General features: G+C 37.0%; 1 protein-coding gene across 2 annotated transcripts in view; it reads right to left on the bottom strand.

The window, feature by feature from the left end:
- The window catches only part of LOC126187607 (leucine-rich repeat-containing protein 59-like), an 84020-nt gene that overhangs the window by 19810 nt on the left and 50295 nt on the right, over positions 1 to 13915 (bottom strand). For both annotated transcript variants that reach the window (XM_049928797.1, XM_049928796.1), the window contains exons 4-5: positions 10410 to 10532; positions 8249 to 8471 (exon numbers count right to left, since the gene is read on the bottom strand). In XM_049928797.1, the coding sequence (XP_049784754.1) occupies positions 8249 to 8471; positions 10410 to 10532 (346 nt within the window). The remainder of the gene's footprint in view (positions 1 to 8248; positions 8472 to 10409; positions 10533 to 13915) is intronic.

Genomic DNA, 13915 nt, shown 5'->3' with positions numbered 1-13915 from the left:
GTCGTATATAACTGATATTCACTTACAGGGTATGGATGTAATTACAGCCCTGCTTTATATTTTTTTCATTTTGAATAAAAAATGTTTTGAAACTACTTTTGGAACTGCACTTTCGTCAGTACAACAGAAATTCATGTTAAATGCATATGAACTAGAAAGATTGTATTTTGCGATTTTTTTTAATAAAAGAAAAAAATCTGTATCTAGTAACAACACTAGTCTGCAATTTATAATGTATTTTCTAATCCTTAGCTCTGTCATTTAATTCAGTTTGTGATTTTTTAAAAAAAAAAAAAATTGGAGATATTTTCTAATACATTTTTCTGTTATTTGTAAATATGTCCTTTGACTTTTTACTGTTTATTAAATTCAAGACAGTAAATAAAACTTTTTCTGATATATTTTCCAATCTGGTTTTACATGTGAGACGCTGAATTAAATAACAGAAAGAGGTGAATTGTTACTGGGAATTCATTACTTGAGCAACAGGAAGTTTCTTGTGCAATAGTAAGTCCCTTGCTTTGTTTAGGTTGCATCTGATATTAAATTACATTCAGATTTTTTAACAGTGTTGTTACTTTTACTTTTTGCAAGAGGAATCAATAACAAGTACCAATGTTTAGAATATTAGCTTTAAAAGATATTTTAGTAACAAGAGAGGCCACTATGACTAGATTTGCAGTTGCAAATTGTCCACATCATTTGCAAGTAATCCCCCCCCCCCCCCCCCACACACACACAATTGTGAAAGGTAAGTCACAGTGAAATAGATGTATTAATAACTGCTGTATCATACCTGTTTAAGTGGAGTAAGACATCAAATGGGCCAACTGAGCAGGAGAGACACCACTGGACGTTTTAATTTCCACTGTCTATATACTTTCACAAATAAATTCGTAAAACTTTATCAGCATGACCAGGAAGGATTCAGGATTCACACTCATAGCAGTGGAAGTTCAAAAACATAACAAAATAAATTTTTTTACATGTGAAATGGCATCATTTATTCACCTACTATTGGCTGCATTTGTTGCTATAGGTACACTTTTCTTCATAAGTAAGAGAAATTCTTCAATGAATTTTGCAAGTATACAAACCATACTTACAGGTGTATGACACTCTACAATTTATTTAATTTATGAAAAAATGAATGGCCTGTCACATCTTAAACTTCACGTTTAGAAAAAACTCAAATTTTATAGTTATTTATCTCAAGTTTTATCAGAGTTTTTAAAATATTTGGAAAATTCTAGAGTTGCATACACCTGTAAGTATGGTTTGTATGCTGTGCAAAATTCATTGAAGAATCTCTCTTACTTATGAAGAAAAGTATACCTATAGCAACAAATGCAGCCAACAATAAGTGAAAAATGATGAAATTTCGCATGTAAAAAAAATTATTTTGTTATGTTTTTGAACTTCCACTGCTATTAGTGTGAATCCTGAAACCTTCCTGGTCATGCTGGCGAAGTTTTATGAATTTATTTGTGAAAGTATAGACAGTGGAAATTAAAATGTCCTGTGGTGCCTCTCCTGTCCGAATCGGCCCGTTTGACGTCCTACCCTCTTAAGGTCTCATACCTCAACAAAACCAAAACTACTTGTTTGTTTTATCGCTTCAGTCTCAGAATATCGATAAGAAAAAATCCTGTTGTATTCAAACAATAAACTCTTCAATTCTATTTGGAATTTTTGGTGGAAACAAAGAAAAGAAAAGAAAAACAAATTATAGTAAGTACAGTACCATCTGCAGTTAATTTTTTTCCTTTAATATCCAGTTCTGAAAAAGCAATGGTATTGCACCGAAAAACTTGTGTTTTGTCATACTTGGTCTGTAATCTCAACAAGACTGGGAGAGGAAAACTGGTGGAGTTAATTAGTGAGAGTATATCAGGTGGGTGTGGGACCACAGATGGTCAAATACCTGCTACCATGAGTAAGAGGACTATCCTCTTTTTCACCTCTGTTGTATCTACCAGTTTAGAGGTTTCTTCATCATGTACCCAGAAGATAGAGCATTCCACACTGGAGTGCACAAACACAAAAGAAATGTTCTTGGAATAATCTAGTTTTCATCAAAATGTACAGTCCATTAAAAATAACAAACACCAAATTGCAGTTGAATTACAGTCTTTGAACAGTGTGGTAATATGCATTACAGACCACTGATGCAGAGATAATGAATTGCAACATACAGTGTTATCATCACATGAATGTGCTACTTGCTACTGTAGCACTACATTAACAGGAAGCGGATCACTTATTGAATCACAGGTGGCATATATTTTAAATTTAAATGGGATCTGATTGCAATTAGAGCAGATTGCCACTTTGAATCGTAGCTGTTAAACTAATGAAGCTAGACACCTAATAAGAAGTTAATTATTCGCAGAATGAGATTTTCACTCTGCAGCAGAGTGTGCGCTGATGTGAAACTTCCTGGCAGATTAAAACTGTGTGCCCAACCGAGACTCGAACTAGGGACCTCTGCCTTTCGCGGGCAAGCGCTCTACCATCTGAGCTACCGAAGCACGACTCACGCCCGGTACTCACAGCTTTACTTCTGCCAATATCTCGTCTCCTACCTTCCAAACTTTACAGAAGCTCTCCTGCAAACCTTGCAGAACTAGCACTACTGAAAGAAAGGATATAGCGGAGACATGGCTTAGCCACAGCCTGGGGGATGTTTCCAGAATGAGATTTTCACTCTGCAGCGGAGAGTGCCCTGATATGAAACTTCCTGGCAGATTAAAACTGTGTGCCCGACCGAGACTCGAACTCGGGACCTTTGCCTTTCACGGGCAAGCGCTCTACCGGTAAAGCGCTTGCCCGCGAAAGGCAAAGGTCCTGAGTTCGAGTCTCGGTCTGGCACACAGTTTTAATCTGCCAGGAAGTTTCAAGTTAATTATTATTTGTGTTTTCTGCTCATCTTGTGGTTATGTGGCCATTTTCTTTAACAAATTAAACGAAGTCCTGGGAAGAGTCTCAGCTCTCAAAACTATCATCATAATATTTAGAGATGTGAATATTCACAAAGATGTCAAGGAAGCACTTTCGGTGTGGCACAAATGATAAACATTGCTACTAGGGTATCAACAAGTTCAGCATCAGTCTTAGAACATGTACTTAAAGATTCTGAGGGGGAAAATTTTAAAATTTTTTATAGGAGACATTGGCCTTTCTGATCAATACTGTTAGATAATAATGCTTAACATGGGCTTGGTAAAGCTTACATAACTGCAGACCTACAAAAGGATTTTCTCAGAACATACATAGAATACATACTTTTTCTAGGACATTGGAATGACGTGTATATGGAAAACAATGTAGAAGCTAAATTCTCTAAAGTCTCCACATTGCTTAAACTAATTTTTGAGGAGACATTTTCAAAAGTAGCCACTTATACAGCAGCAGCTACAGAAGGATAATTGCAGGTATCAGAAACTCTGAGACTTAGCAAGCTGGGCATCTGTACTCATCTACTATGTTTTCTTCCTCCCAAAAGTAACAATTTTTTTCCAAATTTCTTATATATCTGATAAGTATGGGCATAATACATGGTAAGGACATGAAAACTGCATATCTGTAACTAAGCCCAATTCAACTCACATCAATTATTCAGTGCATTCTTCTGGTTATTCTGAATCCACTGGTATAATAAATTTGGCTGAAGACCATGTTAATTGCCAAATACCAGTAATTTTAAGTTTTGTTATGATTGTTCATGCGCAAACATATACACAATTATTGACTTCTTAATAAAACAGAAGAAAAATCTGCAGAAATAAAGTATTCAAGCAACCAATGACAAAAATATGTTAGCAACATCTACACTCATTTAATTTTGAAGTAATTAACGTCTTTGGGCAAAACATTGTTACAGAAATAGAATCACAAGTTTACACAAGATAACCATGTAATTCTATCGAGATTATTACTGTATTTGGAAGTTCATCTTAAAATTCTGCAAGAAATATCACCAACTGTGACAACAGAGTGAGGTCATGAAAAGTACTGTTTTCGAAACTGATATTTACTGTGCATATTTTATTCATTCTGATATGATTATCTGCTCGGAAGGATAGTGCAATGAGTGATTAATACAGTGACTGTATTAATGATTTACTTGCCACACATCAACAGTTGTCATTTATTACATTAGGGTTAAATTACTTAGTGCATTACAACAATACTGTAGGACATCAACCAAGTGTATATGTGGTTACTCATTTATCTGTGCATAACTGAAGTGGATGGAACCTGAACTGGCCATAAACAGCAGTTTATGCACCACCTAACTACAACAAATGTTTGTGAACTGCAGTTTTGGTGTAGACTACATTATTGGCAGTAGATTATTCCCACCACAAACTTTTCAGCCATTTTTAACAAAAGGCTAACTGAGCAGAAGAAACAGTTAAGCTACATGTCCTCCATGCACTTAAATTCCTCAGTTCTTTGAAAAAGCACTGCACTACTCCACAGCTCACAGATTATCATCACAGCAAGGGTACCAATACCAGGGGCAACAGGGGACTGGCCACCCACTAGCTCTCAGGGAAAGGTAAAAATATAGTGTAGACAAATGTTTTTATTTCCAGAAAATGACTGAAACATTAGTATTATGCAATTTTTAACAGGGTTGGAACTGAAACTTTTTTATGGCTTCTTACAAATTGCTATTCGTATTGCAAAATATTAAAAATACTCCATACCCCAGGGTCTATGTCCTCTGCTCCTGCAAACTATTGTATGAGCACCCTTGTACCACAAATATACTGCATAAAGACCGTTCAATGACACAATAATATTTACAAGGGAAAATAAATACAAAGTAGCGTGGGATGTTGTAGACAAGAAAATAGAAAAGGCAAGCACAAGTTGTTAACATACACATCAAAGATGGAGGTAGAATAACAGAACATCCTCAGGAACAGGCAAATTTTGCGGATGATGTATTGCAGAGGAGTTGCAGTTAAGTCTTACTGAAGTGCTTGTAACACCCACAACATCCTACACAGCAAGCTCAGTTATTACGTTTTCCATAACAGAGCTTAAAGTCAGGAAAACCCTATCAGTACAGAGACAGCATTGATGCCCAATTAACAAATGATAAATGAGTCCTTCAGTTCAGATATTTTTCCAGAGTTCGTAAAGCATCCATGAGTTGCGCCCTTACTAATGAATGGTAATACAGAAAGTATTGAAAACTACTAGCCAGTTTCATTACTTCTATATTTCTCAAATGCATTATGAACGATAGACTAATGAGTTACATGAATAAATATAACCTCTTTAAGAGGGAAGCACAGTTTTGCTTCAAAATAGCAAAAAAGTTTAATATTGGCCATTACCGAGTTTACAAAAGTGTACTTCAAGCTCTCAACAGGGATGAGTGTATTTCAGGCACATTCTTAGACTTGTCCAAGGCTTTTGACACTGTTGACCATAAAATACTGCCAAACAAGCTATAAGCATGAGGTGCAAGAGGAACAGTGAACAAGCTTCGTCAGTAAACCAAATGCTGCCCACATGCATATCGCCATCATCAATCCTGTGCACTATATCGTTAGCGAATGTCTCTCGTGCAGCAATGGTAGCGGCGCTGAGTGGTTGCCGCGTTTGAATTTTGTATGGATAGAGGTGTAAACTCTGGCGCATGAGACGATACGTGGACGTTGGCGTCATTTGGACTGCAGCTGCAACACGGCGAACGGAAACCCGAGGCCGCTGTTGGATCACCTGCTGCACTAGCTGCGCGTTGCCCTCTGTGGTTGCCGAACGCGGTCGCCCTACCTTTCCAGCACGTTCATCCGTCACGTTCCCAGTCCGTTGAAATTTTTCAAACAGATCCTTCATTGTATCGCTTTTTGGTCCTTTGGTTACATTAAACCTCCATTGATAACTTCGTCTTGTTGCAACAACACTGTGTTCTAGGCGGTGGAATGCCAACACCAGAAAAATCCTCTGTTCTAAGGAATAAACCATGTTGTCTACAGCACACTTGCACGTTGTGAACAGCACACGCTTACAGCAGAAAGACGACATACAGAATGGCGCACCCACAGACTGCATTGTCTTCTATATCTTTCACATCACTTGCAGCGCCATCTGTTGTTGAAAATTGTAACTACTGTAATTTCGAAAGTTTGTCCGCCTGAAAATGTACTGTTGTCCCAAGCATATTGCAACAAACGGTGTATTTCTATCGCTGCTCGTTTAGTTTTTATTGCCGTTTCAAATATACCGGTCATTTTTGAAACACCCTGTAGATACGTGATTCTTTTTTGTCAACTGAAGGCACGAAACATGGACACAGTTTTTCAACTGTAGAAAAAGCCATAAGAATAATAACTATAAGTCATAGTTGGGCTCACTGTAAAGGGCTACTCAGAAAATGGGATATCCTTACTGCAGCAAGTAAGTACGTCTACCAATCTGTAGTGCATATCAGGGATAACATTGTTAATTATTCCGCTAATAGCGTGAAGGTCAAGCTATATCAGCTGTCAGTTCACGTGGAGTCAGCAGGTTGGAAAAAGAAATTGTAATGACAGCTGAGTAGTGTAAATCACTGTCTGAAACAAGGGGGTGTTCTTGTATTAATAGGAACTGTAAACTGTTACAGAAAGATTAGTACAAGTTAAGGGGTGACACTGCAGCTAAACGATCAGAGAACTGAGTAGTTGGTCAGTAGCAGTGGACAGCCGATGGTCAGGTGGGAGTGTGTAGCCACAAAGAACCCAGGTGCAGATGAAACTACTGTCCTTTAATAATATATATGTGCATTGCTATAGATGTATTCCGGGATGAATAATCTAGATTAGTTTTTGTGAGTGCACTGAATCACTATAACGGCTCATCGGTGACATGAAATGGCACTTGTCACTATATGTTATAGCAAAATACAGAGATGTGCATTTTAAATGCTGTTGCAAGTGAATTAGCATTTTGCTTTTTACTGGTTTATACTATGGAATGATAGGAGGACCTATCACTGAATTTTAATATTTTATTGATTAGAGTTATTTCTGGCTGGAGAACAAGTGGTGTACTTTCATAAATAACATTTTGTTTATCAGAGTCACAGGAAGCAGTTATTTTACACCAAATTTGGAACATTCAAGTTCGCCCTCAGCATCTCTGTGTAATCACATATACTAAAGTAGGGATGGAATACTATCATGAGACAGTGGATAATTATGGGCGTAGTTACACAAGCTGAAGATTCATGTGGAGTATCCCTAGGTCGATGACATAACCTAGGTGCGCACAGGTTCCTTACGCGCCGATTGGTTGGTAAAACAACATATCTCGAGTAAAGTTAGTGCACAGAGGAGAAGGGACAGCATCACAATATTTCTATACATATTCATGGAACAAGTGCCACTATGGTCCTACACTTACCAAGGGAAAAAAAAGCAAAGATCTCAAAACAGTATTTTCTATCACGAATAAAATTTTATAATAAACTGACCACTGAAATGAAAGGCATCTGTTCAGAAAGGCAGCTAAAACATTCATTATAACTAATGCATAACACACAACTGAGATTACTTGGAGGATTCAGAGTAGCAGGTAATAATAATAGGTTAACTATGACACCCTGTTGCATTTCAATTCATGATCACAGTTTACTGTTTTTGCAAAAAAGTAATGCATGAGGATCTAAAGTGCAAGACAGTAATGTCTTGCTGACACAGTTTTTTTTCCCCAGGTGGACAGAGAGAAGGACAGGAAGGAAACATGGAGCATACCTGAACACTGGTGGTCAAAGAATTGGTTGTTCGAACAGGCTGTAGTTACCGCAAGGAGCATAGCAGCATCGTCATGGTCCAGAATTCATCAGCAGGTGTTCCGAGTGTGTGCAGTGATGAACAGCACAACTGTGTGCTTATATTATTAGTTATCAGAAGATATTGGCGAGTAAATCAAACAATGTTGTGTAATAGGGAACAACTGAATGAGGCGGTGCAGCTGTTAAGGCACTGACCTCATGTTTTGGAGGGTGGGGTTCACTCTGTCCAGCCATCCTGATTTGGATTTTCTGTGGTTTTCCTCGGTAACTTCAGGCAAATACTGGGACAATTCCTTCATCAAGGCCATCCTACCCTTACAGAGCATACTTCAGTATTCTGTGCATATACTTTGAGCAATTGATTTTTATTGTATTACCATGACAACTTCTATACCACTGTGAGATGATCCTTTGATTAAATTAAAAGATTTATAAATAAATAAAACTTACCACGCTGTCTCCTTCTCTGCTGTTGCCTACGCTCACGTTCTTCAGCAATCTGCACCTGCAAATTCTGTAAAAAGGGCACCACAGTGCGAGCAGCTTTCTGGCACTGAGCTGCATCCAAGCATGGACCCACCACTTCAGCAAGAGCTGGCACAAGTGGGTTGTTTTTCAGATCAAGCCAACGCAGGTTCCTCAACTGTCCAATGCTTAATGGGAGGTGTTGCAGCTATGTTGAAAGAAAGAACTTTTATAACCAAACAATACCTGAAAGAGTGTTATGTTCTTTACAGAGCTTAGATATATTTACTTTTATAATTACCAACGAGTAAAATTTTTAACATTATTATAGCCAACATCACAACTTTCATTTTGCACATATCAAATATAGGTACACTAACAGGTAACATGGAACAGGAATGTGTCACACATTATAAACCACCACCACAACAAATATGCACATGACCATTCATGTAGTGGAATAAAAACACATTTCCAGGCACAAAAATAATAGCATACCAAATATATTTCACTGATTCAATTTCACTAGATTAGATTAGATTTACTTTCATTCCAATTGATCCATAGTGAGGAGGTCCTCCAGGATGTGGAACATGTCAGAAAAACAACAATACACGACAAATATTTACAACTAAAACAAATAAGCTTTTAATGAACACTATATGAGTCATTTTACAAATATTAATGCACTGAATTTAAAATAAAGTTTTTTTATTTATTTATAAGGTAATAAACATGTAATACAACTACTATAATACTTATTTACAATGAACACATTACTGCACTGAAATGGTGCAGAAGTTAGATTGTACTTACACTTACACACACACACACACACACACACACACACACACACACACACACACACACACACACACACAAAGTCTCTTCTTCTCTCACTGATGAACCCCAGACAGGCCCATATGATGAAGTGGACATAAGCTGTTAAAAACCATACATCCAAATATGAGTTTCATGGCAATCAGAGATATAATGTCAGATTGTTCGCTGCTTTACGAGGCAGCCAACTTCTCTTGTGTTTATTGTAACACAATAATCAAATCTAGCTCTCACTCTGAATAGAAACCCTGTAAAGTAGTAGTATAGAGGTAATGAATGATTCTTCCTCTCCTGAGGCAACCACCTCATCTCAGAGTAGCACATGCAACCTACATTTTCAATTGAAACTTCCTGGATACATTCTCAATTATTTGGTGGATGTATTCCAATCTTTTATTATCTATAGTTTTTACTCTCTACAGCTCTCTCTAGTACCATGGAAGTTATTTTGTGATGTCTTAACAGATATCCTTCCATCCTGTTCATTCTTCCTGTCAGAGTTTTCCATATATGCTTTTCCATGCCAATTCTGCAGAGAACCTCCTCATTTCTTACCTTACCAGTCCATCTAATTTTCAACATTCTTCAGTAGCACCACATCTCAAATGCTTCAAGTCTCTTCTTCTCCAGTTTACCACAATCTGTGTTTCACTGCCATACAATGCTGTGCTCCAAATGTACATTCTCAGAAATTTCTTCCTCAAATTAAAATCTATGTTCGACAGCAGTAGACTTCTTGTGGTCAGGAATGCCCTTTTTGCCAGTGCTAGTCTGATTTTTATGTCCTCCTTGTTCTGTCCATCACAATTTATTTTTCTACCTAGGTAGCAGAATTCCTTAACTTTATCTACTTCATTATCACAAATCCATGTTTCTCATTATTCTCATTTCTACTACGTCTCATTATTTCCATCTTTCTTTGGTTTACTCTCAATACATATTCTGTACTCATTAGACTGACCATTCCATTCAACAGATCCTGTTAATTCTTCACTTCCACTGCAGACAGCAATATAATCAAAAATCTCTCTTGGTTATCAAATCTACATAAAGGTTTTTTTAAGAATATTTTTGTAGCATATTAGTCATACTGTACATCACAGTCAAGATTAAAAGATAAAATCTGGTTCAACATCTAACATATACATCATAAATGAAAATGCTTAGAACAATGACCTCAATATCTATAGTATGCTAGTGTCAATTAGTATTTCAAGACTTGTAATAGATGTAAAAATCAAAATGTTTATCCATCTGCAAAGTAATTTAAAGACCAAATATTTTTTAGAAAAAATCATATACTTACTTTATTATTATAAAGATCCAGGTGCTTTAATTGTACCAGTTCACCAAAGTTTTCAGGTAGCTCTGTCAGAAAGTTGTTGCTCAAATCAATTTTAACAAGATGAACCAATGAAGCAAAATTCTTCTGCAAATAAAAATATTTTCTATGAACAACTATTACAATACAATAAGGAAGCAAACAGTGAAATGAAAAGTCACTCAAGAACAGGGCAAGAGAAACCACTGACAAACAATGGAACGAGCTTACAGAGAGAAATCAGTTATTAATCAAGCTAACAATTACCACAAGAAGCACCATAGAGACACACATTTATGAGTATTTTTACAGGAAATTAACTAAAACCTCAAAGAATGCCCTGAAATATCAAAAGCAAAAGAAAAATTGCAGAATTATGAGAGAGAAATTATTGCACAATAGTAAGCTTTGAAGTCTCCTTTAGTTACAGTTTTTCTATGGGATAACAGCAGTGAACTTCATTTAACTTTGTTCTTGTTTTTGACTCTTCCTTGATATTTTGTCAAGCTCAGGTTAATCAGCTTCAGGGGTTTTCAACTTTATTTTGACAGGGAGTAATTGGCCACTCTCTGTATACAGTGGGAAGATACAATGACTACTGTCAACAGTTTCCCCGAGTCTCTGCGCCAGAAAACATCTGGAATGAGCACTATAATACTAAGTAACCCTGATGTCCCTGGGATTTCTGATGCTACTACACCATTAATGTAGCTGACAAAACCAGCTCATCACCTCCTGAGGGTGATGAGACAACTGTTCCCAGATCAAGTTATTCTAGGGGAAAACTCTTGTGTGACAGCAGTCACCTCATGATATAACTTCTAAAGAGATGCCGTCTCTTGTGGGGCATATGTTTCAGCCAACATAAGGCATCTCATTTCTTGAGGCTAAGTTCAATGTTCTTGGAATGCCTAAAACGGCACAGGGATCAAGGATTTACACTATTGGGAGCTCTGGAATAAAGAAGATAATAAGAGCTCCCTGGGGAAATAGTAGTTTGATTGGAAGAAAAAACTTGTATGCAATGGGTCTACACTGAATAGGTTACACCCATCAGTAACCAGCAAATAAGTATTACTTGTCAGGTAACTGGTTTTTCAGAATGAAGCTTTTGCACCATTTTATGGAGTGCCTCAACTTCATCTGGTTGGATCAGACACACATGAAATAGTTCCTGTTAGGTGGATGGAACCGGTTGTCTTCTGTTTCTGTCAGAAGATTTTGATACACTACAATATAAAAATCTTCAGGAATTATTGTTTATGTTTGCACTTCACAGGTATTAGAAATGCAGAAATGAGAAGAAGCAAACTGTCTGAAATCTATTACCTCTTGAATGCATGTGAATGTTCAAACTAAAAACAGTAAATTGGGTGTAAAATTGGCATAGTGTTTAGTAGCATAAAAGCAGATTTTATTTTCTATGAGTTTGAAACAGATTGAAGGAGTGGAAAAGTCTGACTATAACAATTAAATTTACAGTACATGGATACTGTTAGTTTTTATATGGGGAAAAAATATACTGGCTCTCTGGCCAACTATATTCTAAGAAAATATTTTACCGAGATGAAATTGTCAGTAACTCATGAAGTATTGACACTTTTTGATTCTTCTTTTTAAAACAACTGCGAAATAAATGACCTTTCTTTTGACATTTAAAAAGTGTAGTTGCCCCTCTCCTGAAAGCCTGGACACCACAATTCTTTTCTACTAGGTATGGTCCTCTAAACGAACTCACTCAGCCACTTATAGGAGGATCTACTGTTCCTACTGCAGTTCAACCCTTTCAGACCTGAATTTTATCTGGAGAAAGGAAGATTTTTCTTTACATGGTGATGCACTTATGTGATTTTTTAATGATTTTGGATGCAAGATTCATACAAAAATATGTATCTGTTTTTAAAATTACTTTGTACACGTGGCTTCATTTGATCATATTCACTACTGCAATAAATAGTAAAGTGAGCATTCAATAATTACCTAGTAAAATAACGTTAACAATATTCAATTATATAGTGGAATACTGTGAACCAACCACGCCTGTGTATTCTGGTGGTCACAAGCTTCTGTGAATTGCTATATTGACTTGCTGATATTTTCATAGTCATACCAAACAGTCAGAGGCACTTCCACATGATGAAAAGGCTGAATATTCACAAATGTGTACCTCAGGTCTCTATTGGGAAAAATGCTTCTGTTGCAGCTAAGACAAAGTAAATTTAATGTACACAACATCAGCCACAGGAAATAAAAGGGTTAACTTGGCAGTTTGTTCACTGAAAAGTATTTACCGTTAGCTAAAAGGAGTAAAAAGTGACAAAAAATCATTGGACTGATTAGTGACTGAACCTCAGACCTTTACATTTGAAGTCTCACACTTATCTAGCCTCATGGTCTCGACACATCTCTACTGAGATCAAATTTGAATGTGACTGTGAAGCTATCTGAACGTCCGTAGCAGGTCTATGTCAAATAAAGCTAATCATTGGCCACCTGATTCCACAGTGACTTTTATAATAATTCAAAGTCCATGTTCAGTAGCACAGAAATACCTAGATTGTGCAATATAAGCTGGAGTCAACTTTAACCTACTGAGCATTAGACTGGGGTGTCTATGGATTCATTGCAGGGGGTTCTGACAAGCAGTCTTGTGAAGTAGTTTTGAAAAACTGTCTTGAACAGATAGTTAGACAACTCACAGACAATGGAAACATTTTAGATGCCAGACCTTATTGACTTTGTAGACTGGGACTAGTGATGACAACGTCATTAAAGTGACTTTGGCTACTGAAGTTAATAAATTAATCAAGGAGGCTAAGTGAGTATTCCTGCTAGAAAGAGCAGATAAGCAGTTGTCAGGGTCCCACTTACACAATGAATGAACATAATTTAGTTCTGGTATGATGGGCATAAAGGAATTATGGGCAAAGTTTAAACAGTCTGTAAATCGCTTTCTAGAGTAATCACGTATGTGCCGAGTAAGTGGATTAAGGACAAAAAAGACCCTTCATGGTTTAGTAACAAAATTCAGAAAATGCTGAGGAAGCTAACACTGTTGCACTCTCAGAATGTGCAAATGACGACAGGCAAAAGTTGTTAGAGATCTGTGCATCTTTACACAGAGTGATGCACAATACATACAGCAACTACCACACTCATACCTTAACAAAAAACCTTGCAGAGATCCTGAGGAAATTCTGGTCTTACGTAAAATCACTACGTGGGTCACGGGCTTCTATCCAGTCGCTCACTGACCAGTCTCGTGTGAGCTGCAAGAAAGATGCTGGCGATTGGACCGCATAAAACTCCTTTTCCATCACAAAAATGAACCAGCACACACCTCAGCAGATGTGATCACAAAATTATTGTAAATAGGATTCCAACTCATTCCACATCCCCCATATTCTCCAGACTTGGCTCCCTCGGACTACTATTTGTTCCCCAGTTTGAAGAAATGGCTGGCGGTACAAAGATTTTATTCAAACGAGGAG

This window comes from Schistocerca cancellata, chromosome 5 (genome assembly GCF_023864275.1).
Source record: "Schistocerca cancellata isolate TAMUIC-IGC-003103 chromosome 5, iqSchCanc2.1, whole genome shotgun sequence".
In the NCBI taxonomy this organism is placed as follows: Eukaryota; Metazoa; Arthropoda; class Insecta; order Orthoptera; family Acrididae; genus Schistocerca; species Schistocerca cancellata.
Note: the sequence above shows the minus strand (reverse complement) of the source record. Positions and strands in the feature narration are given on the sequence as shown.